Below are 24,165 nucleotides of genomic sequence, written 5' to 3'. Positions count from 1 at the left end.
ATAATTTTTGTTGAAAATTTGCAACAATGCTAACAAATTTATGTGTTCCTTTGATTAATAAAATTAGGCTCAAATGTTAATTTTCTAAAAACTTGCATGCTTTTACATCTTTTTCTTTCAGATATTTTGCATAACATAAACCAGTTTATTAAGTATGCTTATTTGTTTGTATTTTACTTTTAGGACTTGCATTAGCAGAGGAGCAGAACAAGGAAGAAGATTTGTCTAGTTTGCCAACACTCAGAGTGAGTGATATCAGTCCTCAGCTTGTCAGAACTCATTTTGACCTCACTAATATAGGTGAGTGTAACCTTAAGCCTTTTGCAAATATTCACAGGAATGGGTAAACTGTGTATCCAACCTAATGTTGTGAGCAAACAAGCTAAGGTCACCTGTACAAAATCTGATATGAACACATATAAGCAAAAAATGAACTTTGAGAAGATAAATCATTCAAATTGTCAATTGGTATTTTTGAAATGAAAAATTTGGCAAAAAACAAAGAAAACAACAGTATTAACGAAGTTGAAGCCCCTTTCGAATCCATGTAGCTAATTCAGATACTGTCAGTATCTAAATTACAGATTCATGTAAATTCCTTATTTTTTGTCTTTTAAAATACACAGCTTTCGACTGAACCACTAGCAGGCTATGTTTACATATTTATGACAATGACAAAGGTACCAAAATCTGAATTTTGATGATTTTTACCATCGTCTGGATGAGCATATAATACTATTTGAAGGTGTGAAATCTTCATAAGTTTTTTACTAATTGCTCAAGATGAAAAGAGATAGAATTTCGGATTGTTGCATTGATTTACAGTTGGCAGTATAACACAGAGTTATGCATGAATCTTGCTTTCATAGGTGGTGTACAAGTGCAATGCTGTCAGCAGCCTACCAATGGTATCACCTATTTCAGAGGGTTATCATCTATGAAAACCTTGCCAGATGAATTACTACCATATGTCCCACTATTTTGTGGGGTTATCACAAGGTAGGGAAGCATAAGTAGTGTCAAAGAGAGTCTAGCAGAAGTAACTTTTCATAAATATTGACAGAATTTTGAAGATTGAGTTTGTACCATTCCTAACTTGCTCAGTACACACAATTAATACTGATGTTGAATCCCCAGGTCTCTTAAATACTTGGTGGCAAAGTTATGAACCTTTTATATGTCTATTTTCTTATGTTTTTTATTGTTTTTTCTCCTATATTTCTGCTTTTGTGACCAATGCGTATCAATTTGAGTGTAGCCTCCAGCCTTATCTGTGACCCTGGCGTTGACTTCGCTTTTCAAGTCTTAGTCATTTTGAATTAGAATAGTATCTGTGGCAGCAATTTCAATAGAAATTTGTGCATAGCAGATTTATTGAATATTCAACATTCATGTGCACAATATCATCAAAACAAAATATTTACTTACGGACAAAATATTTATCAACAAAAACACTAATTACCACAACATTATTCCTATTCAATAAATTGGTAGACCACATGCTGTGCTCGAGATCACATTCCATAATTGTTCTTGTACTGTTGTCAATTCTACCAAATAAAAAATAAATAAATAAACCAATGAGATGTTTTGGAGCTACTTAATTATTTTGTGACAGCTATGAATAGGTTTGTGATTGACTTAATTACAGAATCAAACAACGGTATAATATTATTTTGGGTCATCAATATTTTTGTGGGCTTTTATTGTGAAAGTAACTACGAAAACCTTGAATTAAAAAATGTGCTCATGCAGAGTAAAGTCAAATGAATTTTCAATTTTATTTAAACTGAATAAGTCCATCAAATATTTGTAACAAAGAAAAATGAAAACAAAGCACTGGTATGTTTTTAATCCTTATTGTGTTTTTAATTTACAGACTAGGTGCTGGGGATATGAGTTTCCAAGAGTTGGCCCAGAGAGAAGAACTCAAGACTGGTGGATTGGGTATGGGAACACACTTAGTTCAGTATCATAGTGATGTCATGTCTTATGAACAGGTCAGTACAGTAAGAGTTTATTTTTCGCTCACCTTGAATGTTTTTGCTAGATCAAGTAGCATATTCAGCATGTGGTGATGCTGTGATACTATCTTGTCTACAATCAGGACAGTCCTTTCTGATAATGTTATCATATGATTGGCAGGATGAGGTCATAGAATGATGTTGATTTTTTTGTTGTTATTGAAATATCTACACTATTTTGACCGGGAGTGCTTTTGTTGACCTTTCTGCATCATCAACCAAAGAAAACAACCTAGTCAGATGCCATACTGGGCGATGCCATACAGGTGATGCCATATACAAGTTGTCAAAAGTGTTGCGACACTTTAAAGAAAAAAGTATATGAGACCCCTGTTCCCCTGATCAACGATGAATCCTGCAATATTACTCATTCTGCGTGTTTACACTGAGCACTCTGTATTTTTACCCGGTATTACCTGGTAACCCACAATCTGATTCAGGCAACAACCAGCACGTTTCTACTGATGCTTAAAATAAGGGTTGTGGTGTGTACCGGAAGTAATGAAAATATTTTCCTGACCCCACGCTGCTTTTAAGGTCACAAAGTGATACATAAAATGTACATTAAAGAAGTTCAACACCCAGCAACCGTTAACCGTTGTGTTTCCACTGACAGAAATACCTCATGAGGTGGATCACGGTTGCAGGGTGTCCACACCGCATCACTCTGAACCGATCTGTTTCCACATTAACCGGTACCACTCTAAACTAAACCACATTACCCGCCAACCGTTTCCCAGTAGAAACATGCAGATTGTTGAATGGTGTAATAGAGGAAAATTGGGATGTAAGGGAAGGGTTCAGCCATCGCATTTAAGCATGTTATAATAACGTAAATATAGTGCAATTTGTTTAAGCAACTTTTGACATGCATGTAGAGCACACAATGAGGAATATGTGAATATTTACACACATACTTACAAGATATACTCGCTAGCAGGCAAATTGTGAATCATAGCTTGCTTACTTGCTTATTTTGAGTGGCTTTCTGAACCACAAAAGTTCTCAATATCCTATCGCATTGCAGTTTGAAGGTCAAATGCTTCAAGTCCTGGGTAAGGGATGGTCTACTTGAGTTTCTTGCTTCAGGAAATCAACAATTCAGCTAATCATAGCAACTGGTTGAATATGTGACCAGCTCCAACAAAACCCGGAACAAGTCGCCAGGCATGTTTTTGAGTTATAGGCCTTTAAAGATGATATTCCCATAAAGATAATCAAATTGTAGAATTCTTAATTTCAGGGTATTTGACTGTGGGACTAAGTGGACTTTCAAATCCTTGAAAGTACTTATTAAAACAAAGTTTATTTAATCAATACTTAAATATTAAACTATGACAATCCCTATTCAATCCTGTGTAAGGCAGGAAACTAATTATCCCATTACTCAGAATAGAAATTTGACAAAAATATCAAGGTATCATTTACAAAATTTATCCCTATCTTTAAAGGTATTGATGCTATGTATATAACTTTTGTATCATTTTAAAACATTGTCTAGTGCTTACATTTTTATTCAAATAATGAAATGTTAAAAATGCGACTTGTTCCTGGTTTTGTCAGAACGGGTCACATGCAGAAACTGATAAGTTTGTTGAATGACTACTTGATTCCTTGTGTTTGGTTTACTTTCAGGGTGTGACTTTGTCTTCTTCCAGTCTGGATAGGAATCTACCTGATAAGTTTGCTTTAATGTCTCAATTGATTCCTTGTGTGTGGTTTACTTTCAGGGTGTGACTTTGTCTTCTTCCAGTCTGGATAGGAATCTACCTGATAAGTTTGCTTTAATGTCTCAATTGATTCCTTGTGTGTGGTTTACTTGCAGGGTGTGACTTTGTCTTCTTCCAGTCTGGATAGGAATCTACCTGAAATGTTTTCACTTTGGACAGAAATATTCAACAGGTAAGTATATATGTGACTCATTACTTATGTAAATTCAATCTGATATTTTGATTGGTCATGAATCAAAGAATTTGAGAAGGACCCATGTTTTTGATGCTTTTGTTTGAGGGAGGCAAAAACTCTGTAACCAGTAACGTGTTTGTAGGTGCCCAGTTCCGTCAGAATTTGTCAGAACGGGTCACATATATCTCATATTGGATATCAACTGGTCTTTAAATATAAGTTGTTTGTTTAAATAATCATTGGGTGAAAATAACAGGTAAAGAGGAAGGCACCAGAAAAGGCCATTTGTGTCCTATGACAATTAAGCTCATGGTATATGGTATGTTATTTTCCTTAATTTTTCCTGTTTCTTATTATAATGCCATAAATTGACAGTACTTTACCCTGCCACAACAAATTAAACCAATTTAGTTTGACATTTTGAGATTATGGTGAAGGCTGTGCTATATGCCTTCATTTACTTAAATAGTGATCAATTTTGTGGGCAGTGCTTTTCTCTTCATTTTCTTTCTTTCTTCCTTCTTTCCTTCGTCTTTGCCAAAAAGCCTCCGGTAAGGGTTAATGTCTTCAATCTTGACCATGACCAATGATCTCAACACAAAATCAAAATGAACCTCAAATTTTCAGGCACAAATTTGACCTTCATCAGGAGTCTGGTAACTCAAGATTGGGGCCGATACAAGTTACCAAGAGTGTATGTTAAAGTTTTGGGCTCTAGTACAAAGGTCTTCATTTTGTATTGAGATCATAAGTTTAAATGATTAAATATCAATTTTGTTGTTTTTGTTTTGTTGTAGACCCACAATGAGTGACAATGATCGTCTGTCAACATTAGTGCGTATGAGCGCATCAGATCTTGCCATGTCATTGGCTAACAGTGGACATGCCTACGCCATGAAGGGTGCCAGTAGTTCACTAACTCCTGTGGCTAGACTCAAGCAACTCATGGGTGGTATGACACAGGTAAAAATGTTAAAGGGTTAATTATTTTGAAACCCATACTCTCCCTGTATAATTGCTTTAGCTAAATCTTCCACAACTGGAGTGAGTATTTCAAATGGAAGTCTATTCTATTCGTAACTCATACTCCCTCTGCAGAAGACTAGCTAAATCTTCCACTGGGGAGTGTGTGGATATCAAATGGAATAGTTCAATAAGGAACTGTTTAAAATGTCTTGCCTAGCTAGGGAGGCAGGTGTATGGGGAAGTGTGACCTCTATAAAGACTCAAATTAATGACACAGTGCAGTGGTACTGCAGTACTGGTACTGCACTAGTACTCCCCTGGTACTGCTCAGTACCAGCCAAGTACAGAGGCAACGGTGTACCTTTGCAGGCGGCTGTCATAGGAATCTGGTAGTGTCGGTTCATTGACATCTCTTTTGTCATATCTAATCCATTGAGCTCTCTATTGCTTTAACCTCTCTCTTGTAATACAAGTGCCTGCATCTTTCATTATAAATTGATATACTCCCTTTAATTTGTCACATTACTACATTTTGAATTCTTTTTTATCAGGTCACTTTCATGAAAGGCATTGCTGAATGTGAGGATATGATGGAAACCATGACAAAGCTTAAACAAGTGGCAAGCCATCTTCTTAATAAAGAAAATATGAGGTAACACAAACCATGCAGTTTTTATATTCAGGGGTTTAATCATGTTTCACCGTTGTTCATCACCGTTTAACATGGATCCACATGATGGTTTACTGTGTGAGGGCAGCTCTGAACAACGGTGAAACATGATTGCATCCCTTTCAACAAGGAAAACAAGCTAAAGATGAGTATTTAAAAGAATAAAACCACATAATGAAATGTCAATGTTAAGTCGCTTCCTCAAAAATAATCAATTCAACATACGCACACATGTTCCAGGCATGAAGAATTTTATGTGTAATGTGTATAATGCATATGCGAGCTTCCGTTATATTGCGTTCGTGTATACACTACTGTACAAGTGTGGATTCATCACTGACTAACAACAGTTGGCTCCTGTACAAAGATATAGGAAGAGTTGTTTAATAGTGATTTCATGGTGGTTTTGTTATAACACTTATAACATTTGCATGGGATAGCCATCATTTAGATTAAGGTCATGACTTTCACAGGATTTCAACTGGAATACCCAATGTGACTAACTAGGCAAGTCAAATTTTTTAATTTGTTTCTGTAAACTTTTGTGTGTTTTTTTTAACAGGTGTGCAATAAATTCCAGTCCAGAATTTATGAGTTCTGCCTTATCAGAACTTGAATCATTTCTAGAAACATTACCAGGCCAAGCTGGAAATAATGAAGCAATGTTTGTCAAGCAGGTAAGCCAATTTTCAATAATGGTAGTTTCAAAAGTTATATTTTAACTGATGTCAACATTGTTCATGAGTCAGAATTTAGATCAAGTTTTCTTGATTAACATCTTTGATGTCAAGTAATACATGTTGATTTAAACATTTACACTCCTGATCATGTGATACAGCAGTTTAGAAAAATATTTTGTACAGAGATAAAGGAGACCCATAGCTATTCATTTGTACCACACACAGGGATGTAGGAAGTTTAGCATGGGAATCATTGTGTTTAATACAGGCTGTATATCAAATTGATTGATACCCATCAATTTTGATATTTACTGAAAAGCCTGCCTCATCCAATGTAACGTTAGATACTCTTGAGATGTTAAGAATGTATAGTTTATGACTTTTTATGGCAATTAATCTACAAATTATTTGGATCTTCTGTTGAATTTTGATGTGTCAGACTCAACCATTATCAGTGAAATACTTTGTTTCCAATTTGCTTTCAGGCATGTGGTTTTGTACCATCCCAAGAGAGGAATCACTATGAGCTTCCATTCCCTGTCAATTATATGAGCAGAGGTATTCAAGCTGTGCCATATACACATCCAGATTTCCCAACGTAAGAAACCAAGATACAAATGTTACTTCTGAGGGGTGAATGAGGCTGGATATTTTTTAACCTTTTGATTATGCTCAGTGCATGGTTGTAACGATTAAAAAAAATGTGTCACTTTAAATGAAATGTGGAAATCATCACTTTTTAAAAGATAACAGTGGCACATCCAGGCCTGTTTCAGGAAGTGCCCAGCAGGTGTTTATACAAAAATATTTGAAAGTTTATGCAAAACCAGCCTTTTGTGGTGTATAGCAGTCATGCAGTCTGAGGCTCCCAGTTCCGGATACGCCCATGGATATCTTTTGTCAATCATAGGACACATTCTTAAAGTCTAAAAAAAGTGAAGGCATGATACCAACTAATTGCTGAGATAACCTTATAAAATTGTCAGTCTTCTGAACCATTATTAATAATTGTATTGTCCCTTTGCACGGTCATCTCAAAGCGAGGTTCTACCGCAAAGTGAGTGGTGTGTGTGTGCATCGCCGGTCACACGCATGCTTTAATTACTGCATGACGCTTTGCAAAAGCACCCGGCGCATTGCTAGAAAAGCGTGAGAAATAAAAATGCACTTTTTGCGCATGTGTTTGCAGGGAGAACCTCATTTTCGTAGCAAGATGGTAGATCCGTGCAAATGCGAACAGTGTTAAGAGAATCAAATGCTACATTATATATGTTGATATGTCACTAGTTGGTTACTTTTAGGAGTCAGTAGCTTGATATAAACGGATTGTTCCATGCCTATTCTCGGACTTCCGTTTTCTCTATATTAGATATATAGGATATAGGCCTGGGAAGCAAACCAGGGACTGCTGTATTTCAAATCAAATCTCTTACCAATACACCGGTGAGGAATGGGCTGCCACAGTTTCAATTATTTTAATCGATATCACTTGAAATATCAATGTGATATCAATGTTCACCCCCATCAACTGCAGGAAAGTGCCAATTATAGGAATGGTCTACAACTGCTAAAATTAAAAACTAAATAGAGACTTCCATTTCTTTTACAGGTTGAGAATCCTTGCTCGTTTGATGTCAGCAAAGTTTTTACATAGGGAAATCAGGTATGTACATCTTCTCAATATTCCAGTCTGGGCATTATTGGGAGAACGGGGTAGTGTAGTGGTAGTGGTCTTCTCAATTGTTTTTCACTGCTGCGGCCTGGGTTCAATTCCCTGCGCTGCCACATATGAGTTTGGTTGCCGATCCATGCTTGTCCTCACAGCCTTTTTTTTTTTTTTTCGGTTTTCCTCTTGCTTCTAAAATTAGACTTGAATATTGTTTGTATTTAAAATCCTTAATTTTTACCCTCAACTAATTTGCTTTAATATTCTGCTGCATTTAAAATTCATGGGCAATCACTTTTAAAAATTGACAGATAGAGATCTGCAAGTAATAGGCAATTTTTCACATGTCTCGTTCTGTTATATTTCATGTACAAAATAATGGTATATTATGTGTGGCAAGTCAAGCCTGTTTGGTTGCAGATGTCCTGAGAGAGTTGTGATGTATCGCCCACTTTGTTACACCCACTGTTCTTCCAAGAGCACCCTTGAGGAAGGAATTTCAAATGTGTATATATAATTGAAATGCTGATGAAATTTCTTACTGTATCAATTTTTAGTGTGTTAAAAATCTTTGATTGTTTTATAATTTGAGAAATATGTTTATTTAATTCAAATACTAAATGATGAATTTTCTTGTTATGTAAATTCTATTGTGTCATAAATCTTAAACTATGTAAATTATTTAGTTTCCAAAACATGTCTTTTATGCTGTATTTTGGCAAGTATAATGGAAATCTGAAATCTTAAGTATCTTTCTTGAAAAAATTCTGAATTCTTAATTTTATATTTGATAAAAACAATTTGTAGTTAAATTTGATGTGCTGTGTTGGTTATGTATTTTATAATATGTATTTTATAATATGTAAAATATGGGTTAGTTTCCCCATTTTAAATTCATGATTGTGTATGCTTATATATTTATGTATCCTATGTATTTAACTATTTTGTTTCATTATTTTGATGTATTTTAATGTATATTTTATACATGGAAGAACAGAGGATACCTTAAAACATCCACTGAATGAGTAACCCAGGCAAAAGAAGAAATAAAACAAACAAACAAACAAGGAATTTGAATCCAGCACTCTGTTTGGACAGTTCCAGGTGAAATCATGCACCTTCGATAGAATATGTGACCTTAATCTCTCACACAGGGGGTGTAGATTTCAAATGGACCCACCCATTCAGGTAACCCCATTTGAAATTCACATTCCCTGTGTGAGCGGCTGATTAAGGTCATGTAAAATTGCTCCTAAATATAAAAAATAACAATATAATATGCATGTAGTTCAAGAGGCAACATTTTTAATTAATTAATTTTAATAACCTTAGCACCACTAATATTTAATCATTCTTATCTTTGTTTACCTTCATATATAGGGAGAAAGGTGGTGCATATGGAAGTGGAGCTAGTATGGGCACAGATGGTGTATTTAAATTCTATTCATATAGGTGAGTAATATCAAACCATATCACACTTAATATGATGCAGGTAGTAATTACAGCATTCATAGAGGATGTACTTTCAAGGAGGAAAAAGTTCCTGGAAGGCTGACCTTAAGGGTTGACTTGGTATTATTGGCCGAAGCAGCCAAAAATTTATTTTCATTAGCTATACACACTTAGATAGCGAGAACCAATCGGAGGAAATGTTAGAAAATGCAAAGCATGCATTATGGATATAAGCACGGGCGCGCCCTCCGCATACTATGCGCAGTGCTTTTGGACACATTCATTTTTCTTGTGGGTTGATGTATTTATATTTGCTTGTATTTTCCAACATTTTTAGTGTCAATTTTGTTATAAGATAGCAAAAATCATTTTTTTTCCTCTTGTATGAAATAGATTAATAAATGCATATCACTTGTACTGAGATGTTGATCGTCTAATGCACTTCCCCTTGGGGCTCATGCATTATTTTGTACAATTTCACTCCCGACAAGTGATAACGCATTTATTAACCTATAAATGTTACTGAAAAATAACACTTTGAAAGTTTTGCAAAATTTCATTCTATAAATCATATACTTTAAAAACTTGTTGTGGGATAGGCTTTTACGACGGGAATTCATAACAATTAGTGGGTTTTTAGCGGTTCGCCATCTGACAAGTTTAGAACTGTCAAGCTTTCGTCAGGAGTAGCTCTGACTTCTTCAGGACAAAGTACCTAAGAATGAGACATGTAGACCGCCCCTTGTCTACTTATGACTCTGAAAAGAGTCGTTCACTGAAGACTGCCCTTGTCAACAGAGAACAAGGAGATCTCGCCTATCTGCTAATATAAAGGTTTTGGTGGCTCTGAAAAGAGCCATTCACTGAAGACTGCCCCTTGTCTACAGAGAACTAGCAGATCTCGCCTATCTGCTAATATAAAGGTTTTGGTGGCTCTGAAAAGAGCCGTTTGCTGAAGACTGCCCCTTGTCTACAGAGAACTAGCAGATCTCGCCTATCTGCTAATATAAAGTTTTTGGTGGCTCTGAAAAGAGCCATTTGCTGAATGACCTCTACCAGATATCCTAGAATAAAGTGATAGATGGACCATATTCAACCTAATTGGTGCTCTTTGAGCTTAAGTCAGTTAATTATGGGGGCGCTTTATATTAAAATGATGAAATACAAGTCAACATTGTGAATTGACACACATAATCAATAACAATACAGTGCATCTGAAGGCAAAATCATCAATATCTTAGCTGGAAAATTTAGATGGTTATTTTATTTTGGAATTAAGTTGTACAGGAATATTGAAATAGGGGCTCTTAGACAGTTGTCCCAAGGAGGCGCTTATTATAGGGGAGGGGAAATATTTAGGTCAAATACGATAGTCTTGTTTCTACCTGTAACTTTCAATTGACTGTCTAGACTTCACAAACATTTATAAATAATCTCACAAAGACAACATCGTGGGTGGAGTGCTAGACTTTAGTAAGTGAAGTAGAATGTAATAGCTGCCATTTGCAATAAAATGTACTTACTTTGGATCAGTAACACATGAAGAATGCTAACTACATGTAAAGGCAATATCTTGGGTTAGCTTAGAGGCCATCAGGAAAAGTAATACAGACCATTAACCATTAACAATGGGGGTGGTGCTGCAAATAATAGGTGCTTTACACAAGGCAGCTATTACATTCCACTGCACTTACAATGGTCTTGCACTTTGCTTACAAAATACATGTAAATATCTGGCACAACAGAAAATACCGAGTTGAGATGCAAAACCAATATAAATATCAATTGAGATCAAGGCAAAGATAACTGGTCAAATTTCAAGAAACTGACAAGTTAATATATGCACTACTTTTGACCATAGTTAACAATAATTTACTGTGGAATTCTTAAAACAGGATGTCAGTTTAAAGCAAGCATTAGGCTATTCTGTTTGAAACCCCTACCCCCTTGTGAAGGATTTTTGAATTGCAACCAAATTAAAAAAATTGAATGATTCTAGATCCAACCAATTTCATCCATAATGAGTGATAAAGGTGTGGAAGATTTTGGAATTTTGTCCAATTTTAGGCTAATTTGTGACCTGCTCTGACAAGACCAGGAACAAGTCACATTTTTGACATTTCATGATTTGAATAAAAATGGATTTAATCAATTTCAGCTTGAATTTAATACAAAAATGTAAAAACGTTCAGCTGGAAAGTACAACAGGAATTTAGATGGCTGTGAAATCTTCCACAGTGGGTGTGTGGATTTTAAACAGAATAGTCCGTTATAGGGCCAATGTCGTGACGGTTGGCCTTAACTCAAAAAGTTTGAAAATTCTGTTTATCTGCATTTGCAGCCAAACTCCTCATATATAATAAACCTGTGTGTTGTTGCTTTTAGCGAAAGCATGTGCACTTTCCATGCTGAGTAATTTGTTTTGGAGTTCTTCTTGCAGTTCAGAATTCAGCAGCAATTTTTTCTAATGATCATCTTTGGGGTGTGGAACTCCAGAGTAATAAAATCATGCTGTAATAACATTATGTGGTTTGTGTATTTTATTACATGCACTACGAGCACTATTTCAGCTGTTTTGATTGACTATAATATTATATATACCGACTTATGTGTAGCTAAAATGCTATGCATAATGCACAGAACTAATTTCAAGTAAAATAAAGACATTCATTCATTATTTATAAAATAGCAATAGGAATGTGCTTTACCAATTTGACATTTATATCCAACAACATTCAACATTGTCTTACAGCCATCTGGTAAAACCCAATTGCATCACGACTTGCCATTTTATCTTGTACCATCCAATCTCTTACCATTTGGCCATCTTTGTTTCAGAGGGACATTGTATTGTTGAAAGTACTATACATGAAGTACATTAATAAACCTCATTTGTATCTATATCTCCTCTCAAACACTTGTGTATTAGTAGGGATGACCATGAAAATTTTAAGTTTCTCCTGTATTGTAGAATCATACCTTATATTAAAGAGCTCATTAAATGGAGCATTTCAGTCTTTGAATAACCTCAATAGGATAAATGGTTCTGAAGTAATAGCCAATTTTATATGCGTGTTTTGAATAGGCAGTTTGGACAGATTATGGACACCAAGGAAAAATGGCACAACATTGAATAATTTCCAGTTTCAAATTCAGTATTTTCAAAAAACACCTTTTCAGTAATCCTCGAAAATGGATTACATGATTTATACAAATACATTTTCATAAATGCATTCGGAGATCTGGTCTTATGAAATTGCCTTTTTGTTCTATATTTCTTTGTACAAATGTTAGATGGCAGTCATGAAAGAAAAATTATGAACAAATTTGACCAATAAAATGTATCACCAAATTTTGACAACTTGTTATTTAAGTCACAAAACATGTAATAAAGTTGCATTTGTAGTGATGATTTTTTTGTGGGAGGTTTCCGAATTTTGCATCCAAGGCCCAAAAATTATCAGTCCAAAAAAGTGCAAAATTCGGAAACCTTGCATAAAAATGCGTCACTACAGATCAACTTAATTACATGTTTGTTTACTGAAATAATAATAATAATAATAATACATGGGATTTATAAAGCGCCCTATGATGTAAAAACAGCCTCAAGGCGCTGCACAGAATCTTAAAACTACATACACTAATACAAAATCAACTAGGGCCTACATGCTGAACAAAATAGTACACATGAAAAATAAGCATATGATAAAACTCATTATACACACCTTAATATACTAAAACATTAAATAATATACAAGTTACACAATCAATAAAATACCGTAAGCTTGACCAGCAAACTACCGGTATATAAAATTAGTCTACACTCTGGAGACACATGTTTAAGAAGTAGCAAAATGAATAAGATTAAAGAACAAGTTGTCAAAATTTGGTGATACATTTTTTACACATGAGACTCATCCATGCGCTCAGTTTCTCATTGAGTGTTAGACATATGAACTATGTGACTGTTAATGACCGTTAGCTGAAGTGAAATCTACAGTATATCTGCATCAAAATTTGATTTTACTGCAAATTTTCTCTAAATTCCAAGTTATATTGGATGAGTCAAGTTTTGTATATTATAATAATAATATTGAACCAATTTCATGTGCAATATTAAGATATTACCATGGTCATTGCAGAGTACATTGTGCATGGTACTGCATAATTCTGAATCCGATTAAAGAGGGTCTAAATTTCATCATCCAATATGCACCCCTAAATAGTAATGAAATTTTATGAAATTGCACATGTAATTAGATAAATATATATAGTATAGTTTACAAAAAGTTTACTCACCTAATATATCTTGGAATTTGGAGAAAATTTACAGTAAAATCACTCTTTTATACAAATAACCTGTAGATTTCACTTTAGCTAGCTGTGGACGAAAAATTATGGGTAGTTGAAAGAATAAACTCAGCTTTAACAGAGGGGGACTTCCTGTCAGCTGATTGGCCAAGTTGTAGATATATTGAATGATATTTAGGGGTGCATATTGGGACTTTTTCAAAACATGTTTTTGCCTATCTGACAAACAGCCTGAAATTACCTTACGAATCCAGTGGTGACATCAGATTAATTTAAAAATGCTCAATTTTGGAGAAAATCATCAAAATTTATGTTAACCGTAACTAATTATTTATTTAGTACAAATTTAATTCTGATTGATTTTTAAAAACTAGGTATGAAAATCTAGGATCCGTTTTTGTATTTTTTTAAAATTTTTACCATCTTTTAGAAACTAGCGATCACCCGTCTTTCGCGGTCAGAGTCTTTCGCGGTTTGTAAATTTTGTATATTTTGTGTACATGTAAATGTTTTATTTAATGTGATTAATGGTATGAGAGGAGATTATCTTTTAGAAATATAATATTTAGTATCCTTTCCATGTAAATCAATGGCTTGAAATTGCAATAGATCATGAACCGTCTTCTTGCCACCATATCATATCCACTGTGAGAAGTCTTGCCCCTGTTTAATGCTGGCCGCCCTGATATTTAAGATTTTTATGCATTTACAGTACTTTTTAGCCCATTTTGAACAATTTTTGTTGTACCTTTTAGCCCACTTTTTACCATTGTCATCCAAGCTTGCCCCTCCCCACCTTGAAATGAACCTTGCTTCCCCCTGCAAAAGTCCTGGCTACATCACTGAGCAGATACTTTTATTCACTTCCCTCTTGGCCCCCTGTGGTATGCTGGCTGACCTGATATTTAAGATTTGTATGCACCTACTTGTTGTACTTTTTATTTGTTAGCCCATTTTGGATAAATTTGTTGTACTTTTTACTTTTTAGCCCATTTGTGACAATTCCCCCCCCCCCTGACAAAGTCCTGGCTGCACCACTGTGCAGATGAAACAATTTTATTCACATTTCCTTACACTCTGTTTCATATAAAGTTATGATAATACAATGCTGATAACATAGCATTACCACAAAGAGCAGAGTAGGCCTATTCATGGTAAATAAAATTCAGTGGTTTGAAAGGCAAATAGGCAATTGGACCATGTTATAATTAGCACAATAATTATAATTGCTTACAAACTAATTCAATAAACAAACACTCTACTGTTCCATAAAAACAGACTCTGTTGAACCATGGAAATAGTAGATAACTACTTTTTCCATGGTTGAACACAGAATACATGCTAATGCTGACAAATTAGTTGAATAAACAATAGATGTTAATTGAGTTTCTACTGTGTCATGTAATAGTTGCTTCTACTGTGTCATGTAATAGTTGAGACTACAGGCATACTTAAAAATTTCTTTCCCCGACCCCAACTTCCTTTCTTTCTTTAAATAAATTTTGGATTTTTTATAAATCCAAAATTGATTTTTTATTACTTCCTACCCCCCGAGTATCAAATGGTGCATCCCTTATAGGTATGAGATGTTCATGATGGCAATCTTGACCTACAAAAAGGACATTATGAGATGTTGACAATCTTCCAAAAAGGACATTTCATCCTTTTGAGTAAATGTTGACTTTATTGATGTGTGACTAATTAGGTGTTCATACACAGTCCCTGGTATTATATAATACTGTGTGATTGTATAATAGGTAATTCAATGACCATCCAGACTACAGGCATAGTATCTTCACACCAATGCCAAAACAGAAGGCCAATTTCAGGCTATTTCAGGCTATGTCAACATTAGTGTATTGTGTTGGCGTGAAAAGTTTGAGCATGCAGTGCGCTACCAGTACCTTTGAAACTAATTAACATAATTTGACACCCTTAACGTAAACAAAAACAAAATTTGACGTTTTATTGGGGTGCGGACAACTTTACTCTACATAGCGCAAAAATCCGTTTTCGAAATAATGTAAAAACGTAGAAGTTTTAGCCTTACCAATTCGAAAAACTCAGTAATTTATTATAGATATTTGATACAAATGGTTGAAATTTGACAGTTTCAGGCTAATTTAGGCAATACTGGTGTATATTTTTGTTTTTTGACGGAAATTTAAAAAAATGAAAAAACGGCTCTAAGAGGATTCTATAATGAATCTGTTAGCTTGAACGAAAAATTGAAAACATGCACGAAAATGAACACGTTTTAAATCGCCGTTTTGTATCAAAAGTGGCAGTAGACAGCAATCAAACAACCCATGTTTTCAAATGAGATCATCTTGATTCCTGCAATTTGCGCAGCTTGTAGTCATAATTAAGATACACCTTCCATGCACGTTTTCCGAAAATCCAAGGAATATTTTCCATAAAAAAGAGGAATAATTGTTTGTTAAGCCGTATGAAATTCCCGGCCGGCCATGTTTTCGATCATGTTTTGTTGGCAGCACCGCGCGAGATACACTGTCAGGGTGAATCGCGCTGGGAAACGCATGCGGCTTGCTGCGTTTTTTGCGTCGGGCGCGAGGCAAAAATATGCGCTCGTTGGCAACAAGATTAGCAAGATTTCCCCCCATTGACCATGTGGACGATTTCAGATGGAAAAGGGTGAAACATCATAATTAAAAATTGATAGAAGTTTGTTAAAAATTTTAAAAGCCAAAATTTTTCAGTTCAAATTTTAAGTACACAGACTAATGAATATAGAATTTTTAAAAACTGGAATTCGGCATTTTTAAAACAAGCCATGATTCAGACCAACCTTAATTCCAAATAGCATATATAACATGTACTGACCCATGGCATTTCTCACACATGATAGTTGATGTAGGTCATGGGTACTTTTCAACACAAACAGGGGCTAACCTGGAAATGGTCGCTATGAGACCCCTTAAGCTGAATTTATACACAATAAGTGATTTTCACACAAGTTTCCTTTTGACTTGTACATAAAATAAAATGCTTATGAATATACTTTCATGTTATTTTTCAGGGATCCCAATTCCATCAATACCTTGGAATCATTCAGTCATTCTGTTGAGTGGGCAATCAAAGGAGACTACACACAACAAGACATTGATGAGGCCAAACTATCCATATTTTCAGCAGTAAGTGATCATAAATATTGTATTTGTACACATAATGTACATTTTGTTGCATACCAGGGAAATGTTACTATCAGAATGTTTTGATGTGATGTATTTTGGTAATTTACCAAAACCAATGTATAAAGATATTTGACTAGATTGTTACCTATGCCAGTTCTGATGGCCTCTGAGGGAAAACTTACCCAAGGATAACTCAGCTGAAATTGCATCAAAATCCATATAGACCTATTATTCATCTTTACTCATGAACACATTACTCATGGACACATATGAGTAGAAGTTACATCAATGGAGACATTCAACTTGTAGCGTATCTGTGTGTTATTGCACAACTAAGCTACACGAGGCATTGTTGCTCAAGTGTACCCCACTAATTCAACAAAGAGATTCTTTCCTTTTAAATAGGCAAATTATATGCAGTTGGTGTTTACAAATCTGGATTTTCTTTGCTTGTGTTTATAAACTAGAGCGGTTACCACACCAAAGCTGAACCACGGTACTTCGGCAGTATATTGTGTTATACCATTTGTCACGCGGGGGTTCATACCTTCTTTGCATATGTGAAGAGGACCCAAAGAAGGAATATTGACCTAAGTCTTATAACAAAGTGTCACCCCTGGTGGGGAAATTTTTTTTATATTCTGTACTTTTTTCTCTTTGATTTGACACCACTCAGGGGGGTCATACTTTCTTGGCAGTTCAAGATATATAAAAAGAACCCACAATTATTGACTCATGTCTTTTGAGGAGTGTCACCCCTGTTTGGGAAATTATTTTAATTATATTTTTTACTTTTTTGTCTATCATTTGACACCACTCAGAGGGTCACACCTTCTTGGCATTTCGAGATATCTAAAGGAAGTAAGGAAGTAAGATACACTCATATAGGCTGATACCATTTCATGGTTCAGGAAAAACATTACATACGTATCAATAAAGCTCAATTCCTCAAAAGAAACAACGCTTAGCGTACACAGCCACGGTAAGTGTCGGTGACCCAACTTCATCCCCTACTTAAACCCCCCTCCCATTTTGGCATCTAAAGAAAGCTCAATTTTTTCTTATAACCCCAGTAAACTTTACACCTAAGGAATGTTTCCTTTTGATGTAAGAACAAAGAAGTGATAGCCTTATCCCCCATGGTGTTATATGGGCAATTGTGATACATGATTTTGCTTCTAAGATCTAATATCTTAGAAAATCAGCTCAAAACTAAATCTTGATTGTGTTGGTGATAGGTCTCATTGTTATGTAATGTCTACAGAAAACATCATGGGCTGTAGTGCCTTGAGAGCAGGGGTCGCATTTAAGGAATTTGCGCGTCCAGGGACTCCTTATTTTTTGATTTTACCCATTTTAGACTCCTTAAATCTCAAGTTGAAAGTGACCAAAGGGTCCGATAAAAACTATATGGACTCCTTAATTTCACGATGCACGGAGGCATAAATCATCAATTAAAAATAAAAAAATAAAAAGATCAGTAAATCTTTTGAATCACCAAAGGCCAACAACACTAATTATTTTACTGGAATATTTGACAAGTTCAGAAGTTTAGAATTTCGGACAGATGGACTCCTTAAATTCTCACCGGACCCCATAAATGTTGGTTTTGCAGGTACCAAAGGGTCCAGAAAAATTAAATTGGACCCCTTGATTTTTTGTGCTCGTGCTACCCCTGCTTGAGAGGTGACTAAAGATAATTTTCTGAGCTGTGGCAAATAATTCTCAAGAAGCATAATTGGCTTAATTGCTGAGTAACCTTATCACATCAAGAGTTTGGCCATTCGTTTTGAAATCCATACACCCCCTATGGAAGACATTATCTTAATCTTCAACGCAGGGAGTGTGAATTTCAAAAAGAGTCTGAAATAGTTCATTTACAATGCATTATGGACATATATACATGTAGCACATTATAAGTTAATAATTAAATAGTGGGTCTGATTTTTTCAAGGATTTACATCTGATACGCAAATTGTCAGTAATTTCATTCTTTATATTTACAAAACTTTTAGGTTGAATGTACATTGTAATAAAATATAGCAATATTTAAGGGAACAAACCAAAAGATCGATGACGTCCTATAAACGAAAGTTTCGTTTAAGGGGGAGGGGGTAAAAATACTTGATTACGTTTGTACAAAAACATCGGTCAGAAGAATGTGTCTTTATTATTATTATGTCAAAATTTTCAACATTTCATTATTACGTTTCTGGTAGGGAGGGAGGGGTTGGCTGAGAAACGAAACTAGTTACGTTTATAGGATGTCATCGATCTTTTGGTTTGTTCCCTAAGGAATTGGATAGCAATGTTTGCACAGTATTTTTTATAGAACCTGGGAGCACATCAGACACACCAAGAAGACCTAACATTTGTAGGTCTTTTTGGGAAAAATGTATATCTTCAATGCAAAAGGTCAAAATATTCAAATCATAGTCAGCTTTTCCTTCAAAAAATGAAAATTGTTTGATATCATCAGGATATTTTTGCAAAATATTTTGCAGAATGCAATTTGGTGTGTCTGGTGTGCTCTCATGTCCCACAATAAATACTGTTGCTATCCGATACGGATTCTTAAGGGCAGGTATAGGTTACATACCACTAATGGCCTGGGTGATACAAGGAAATACAAGGAGTAACTATTTATTTGCATGGCATTTGAAAAGACTGTATTAAAATCGCTGAAATTGATAAAGTTATATAGCCAAAAAAGTACTTTTTAGGGTTTTATGCTTCAAAATGGTATATTTTCTCTCATTATATGACATTTTTCTTGTAAAAGTACCAAAATTCATACGCACTGCTTCAGTTTTTAGTAAATATTCGCCCTATCATATTGTAAGTTTCAGCTTTCAGGACGCACTGCCATTTTAAGGTGTTTACGGTTCAGTGCGTTAAAACGAGAAAATTCTCAAGTCAACCTATGTTGAGTTTTTGATCATTTGGCATCTAAATCATATAGTTTCACTTGATATTAGTTGCATTTAACTTTGAGAGTTCTGAATATGAGAAAATTCCACCTGAAATTAGCCCCTTTCCCATTGAAACCTGTGTAATACATAATTAGTGGTATTTAACCTTATAAAGGGCAGCAGGAAAGGAATTGATAAAATGAAATGAAATGTACAAGTCTACAATATTGTCTCCATTTCATTGTGAATATTTCGGTGTATTCGATGTACGTAATGGTTTGACACACGATCTATAGTAGCATACAAAAATGGATTGAGTACAGAGTTGATCGGTAAAGCAAATGCTGTAATCCAGGGGATCCATTCAGAGGGGAGTTCCGCAACTCCTGTCTGTGCTAGAATACCCAAGAGGACAATAGGAAACCAACATGTGAGGTCAGTCAATGCGATAGCACCCATCTTTAGAGCCATTTTGATATCAGTTGTAAGCAAAGCAAATCCTGATTTCCAGATGTATATGAATAAGATTATGTAACATATTGCGATCATTAAACATAACAGGAAATTAAACCCAAGAAAGAGACCAATTGAAAAATAGTTTCCTATTTGTGAACCAGTTTGTGTAAATGTTTGCAAATGCAAATGATCATCTTGTCTATTGAAGTTGTAATGTATGGTAATGCTGTCGTACTCTCTTCTGTATATTTTACTTCTTACTAATGGTAACCCAATGCATACATCAGAAAATTGATATAATTTATCATCATTGAAAATTGCAGGTACTATGCTTAATACAAGAGCAGTAACCCAAGCAAATGTTGCCAGCAATACTTGTGTCTTTTTGCCAAAAAGCTTGTGTGTTATAAAGATTTGTCTAAATGCCCAAAGTCTATCCACAGCTATAATGGTTAAAAAAAGAAGGGATGCTTCACTTGATAAGACTGATAGAAATCCAGTTACTTTGGAAAGCATACTGTTTCTCCATAGTGTAGCAAATGTAGGAAAGTACTCATTATAATATTGATCAACCGATGCAATTACTAACAAATACAGACCCATAAGTAAGTCTGCCACAGCTAAATTTGTGATAAAAACAATTTGCTTCACTTCTTTTTGATCTGCTGATTTAGACATTATTGTTTGACAACCCCAAATAAAAACTAATGTGTTTGCAAGCAAAGCACAAAAGCCAAAAATCCACATACAGAACTTAACTCCAGTAGAGGGAAGAAGTTGCTTACATGTCAAGTAAGGAGTTTTTTCATTTCTTGGAACACATTGAGACTGATTTGATGGTTCAAGAAAGCAACATGTGGCAGGGTTGTCCACACTAAGATAGCCATTCTGCAGAGTCATTCCTGTGAAAGAGGATTTAGTTACCCTTGTTAAATCATTATAATCGAGGGCTAGATGTTTAAGTTTGGTCAAACCAAACAGGGATCTACTGTGGATTTGATTCAATTTATTATCTTGAAGGTCCAGAACTTTCAAATCAGGCAAATTTACAAACTGATATGGATAAAGTTTGTTAATTTGGTTTGCATAAAGTGATAATAGTTCTAATGGCATTCTATGAGATTGGTGGAAGAGATCTTCTGGTATTTCAGTCAACCTGTTGATACTAAGATATACAAGGTGTCCCATAAAAAGGTTACATGTAGAAAATGAACCGCATTTTGTAATGGTACAACAAAACAATGTCAAATTTTCAGATATTCTTTACGCATCCTTCTTGCACTTGTGTGCAAAGTTTCAACTATGTATCCTAAAAGTAACTTAACTTATGCGTGCGAGATGGCAGGGGTGTCAAGAGTGGCTATAACCATCAAAATATCGCACATCGAAAGTTGAACACAAGCACGAGTTGTTTTCCTTTTTTCTTTGATACCTTTATTTTCCCCTTATTTGTTAATGGTTGAATTTATTGCACAAAAGAAACATATTGACAAGTTAAATATTGTACACTCAAAATAAATCAGTTTAAGCGCTTCTGGCTTCTGGCTCTTGTTGATAACAAATAAAGGAAGGTGGTCATTAGAGAAAAACGTGTTTTTGGTGACGGCGTTTTTGCACGCTCTGTCATCTCCATGTCATCAACATAGTTATGATAGTGAAACTTCTAATAATCTTAAATCGCTGCTCTGCTGTGTTATGCTGTGCAAAATCATTGTACATTTCTGACTGAACTCTTGAAGTTTGATTCTCTGTTCATCAGAATAAAATACTGCAATCTGCCATGCTATAGCTGGGCCTACTCAAATGCCCTCCAAATGCGCTTGGGGTTGTGACGGTAGTAATGAACCTCGTGTTGCATTATGTCACGTAAACAGCTTGCTCAGGAATCATGGGTGGAATGCGGGATAACTACGTCAGTTGTGAACATGACATTCACGGGGATACTAGTAGAGGGTACATAGATTATGTCATAAAAAGAAATTTCAAATTTGTTAACATTAACATATATTGTTTTCAAAAATCTACATGTAACCTTTTTTTGGGACACCCGGTAGTTCTCTTAAGTGTGTGAGGTCTTTAAACAGAGAAGGAGTGAATGTGTTAAGCGTATTATAATTGAAGATTAGATGTGATATATTGTCCAATGTGTGACCTGATGGTAATGCTTCAATACTATTGTTACTTAGATCCAATGTTTCTAACTGTGTCAACCCATAAAAAAGGTCAATTTGAATCTTTTTCAAGTTGTTGTCACCGAGAACAAGCCATTGCAAGGATTGTTGATCTTGAAATACACCAGATGGTAATGATTCAATACTATTGTTACTCAGATCTAATGCTTCTAACTTTGTCAACCCATAAAAAAGGTCAATTTGAATCATCTTGAGTTTGTTGTCAAACAGCCAAAGCTCTTGCAATAGGTGAAGATCTCTGAATGCACCTGATGGTAATGATTTAATGCTATTGTTACTGAGATCTAATATTTGCAACTTTGTCAAATTGTAAAAAAGGTCAAGTTGAATTATCTTTAGTTTGTTGCAACTTATATCAAGCTCTTGCAATAATTGAAGATCTTTGAATACACCTGATAGTAATGATTCAATACTATTATTTGTCAGATATAATGTCTTTAACTCTGTCAACCCATAGAAAAGGTCAATTTCAGTCCCTTTAAGTTGGTTGTTATTCAATGCAAGACCTTGCAATAATTGCAGATCTCTGAATACATGTGATGGTAACGATTCAATGATATTGTAAGCCAAAGTTAATATCTCTAACTTTGTCAACCAATGGAAAAGGTCCATTTCAATCCTCTTAAATTGGTTGTTATTCAGCCCAACCTCTTGCAATAATTGCAGATCTCTGAATACATGTGATGGTAATGATTCAATGTTATTGTAACCCAAAGTTAATATCTCTAACTTTGTCAACCCATGGAAATGGTCAATTTGAATCATCTTCAGTTTATTGTTATTCAACCGAAGCTCTTGCAATATTGGCACATCTTGGAAAACACCTGATGGTAATGATTCAATGTCATTGTTGCTCAGATATAATATCTGTAACTTCGACAACCCATAGAATTGGTCAATTTTAATTATCTTCAGTTTGTTGTTATTTAGATCAAGCTCTTTCAGTAACTGCAGATCTCTGAATACACCCATTGGTAATGATTTAATGGTATTGTTGCGCAGACCTAATACCTGTAACTTTGTTAACCCATAGAAAAGTTCAGTTTGTATCACACTTAGTTTATTTTGGTATAGCCCAAGCCTTTGTAGTAGATGAAGATCTCTGAATACACCTGATGGTAATGATTCAATACTATTGTTACTTATATCTAATCCTTCTAACTTTGACAACCCATAGAAAAGGTCAATTTGAATTGTCTTCAGTTTGTTGTTAGTCAATGCAAGCCCTTCTAATAATTGCATTTATCATACCACTAAGGTAAACATCAAAGAACACCGCTAACCTGATATATTTTCGTATCTAGTCAGTGAGTGCGTATTTTACGGTTTATATCTAGTCAGTGAGGCGTATTTCGCAAGGCCGATCTGGCGTGTACGGCGAGGTACAGCGTATAAAGGCGAATCACAGCGTAAACCGGTAGCGTAAAATGCACGCATAACCTGTAATCTGCGGAACAGTCATCTATTTTTGTAATATTTTTCCTATTTAGCAGGAATTAAAATGTTTAAAAACGTAATTATGTCAATATTTAGAATGACTTAGTGGTATGATAAATTAGTTATTAGGTTCAGCGTCGGTATAGTGCGGGAAATTATCGTGCGCTCAGTGTCATACTGGGTTCAGCCTTCGGCTTCACCCAGTATGACACTTCAGCACGATAATTTCCGTACCATACCTCCGCTTCACCTAATAACTAATAATCTCGGAATACACCTGATGGTAATGATTTAATGTTGTTGTTACTCAGGTATAATATCTGTAATTTCGACAACCCA

General features: G+C 35.0%; 2 protein-coding genes across 3 annotated transcripts in view; one reads left to right on the top strand and one right to left on the bottom strand.

The window, feature by feature from the left end:
* The window catches only part of LOC140154977 (presequence protease, mitochondrial-like), a 118,324-nt gene that overhangs the window by 77,143 nt on the left and 17,016 nt on the right, over window positions 1-24,165 (top strand). For both annotated transcript variants that reach the window (XM_072177640.1, XM_072177639.1), the window contains 11 exons: window positions 184-300; window positions 870-999; window positions 1,880-2,000; window positions 3,850-3,926; window positions 4,727-4,892; window positions 5,447-5,547; window positions 6,128-6,242; window positions 6,731-6,843; window positions 7,855-7,908; window positions 9,292-9,363; window positions 16,715-16,829. In XM_072177640.1, coding sequence (XP_072033741.1) covers window positions 184-300; window positions 870-999; window positions 1,880-2,000; window positions 3,850-3,926; window positions 4,727-4,892; window positions 5,447-5,547; window positions 6,128-6,242; window positions 6,731-6,843; window positions 7,855-7,908; window positions 9,292-9,363; window positions 16,715-16,829 — 1,181 coding nt within the window. The remainder of the gene's footprint in view (window positions 1-183; window positions 301-869; window positions 1,000-1,879; window positions 2,001-3,849; window positions 3,927-4,726; window positions 4,893-5,446; window positions 5,548-6,127; window positions 6,243-6,730; window positions 6,844-7,854; window positions 7,909-9,291; window positions 9,364-16,714; window positions 16,830-24,165) is intronic.
* Window positions 22,219-23,631, bottom strand: LOC140154077 (uncharacterized). Its single transcript, XM_072176688.1, has one exon. The coding sequence runs from the start codon at window positions 23,629-23,631 to the stop codon at window positions 22,219-22,221; it is 1,413 nt and encodes a 470-aa protein (XP_072032789.1).

Source organism: Amphiura filiformis, chromosome 6, assembly GCF_039555335.1.
Source record: "Amphiura filiformis chromosome 6, Afil_fr2py, whole genome shotgun sequence".
Taxonomy (NCBI): Eukaryota; Metazoa; Echinodermata; class Ophiuroidea; order Amphilepidida; family Amphiuridae; genus Amphiura; species Amphiura filiformis.
This window is presented reverse-complemented; position numbering and strand designations above follow the sequence as displayed.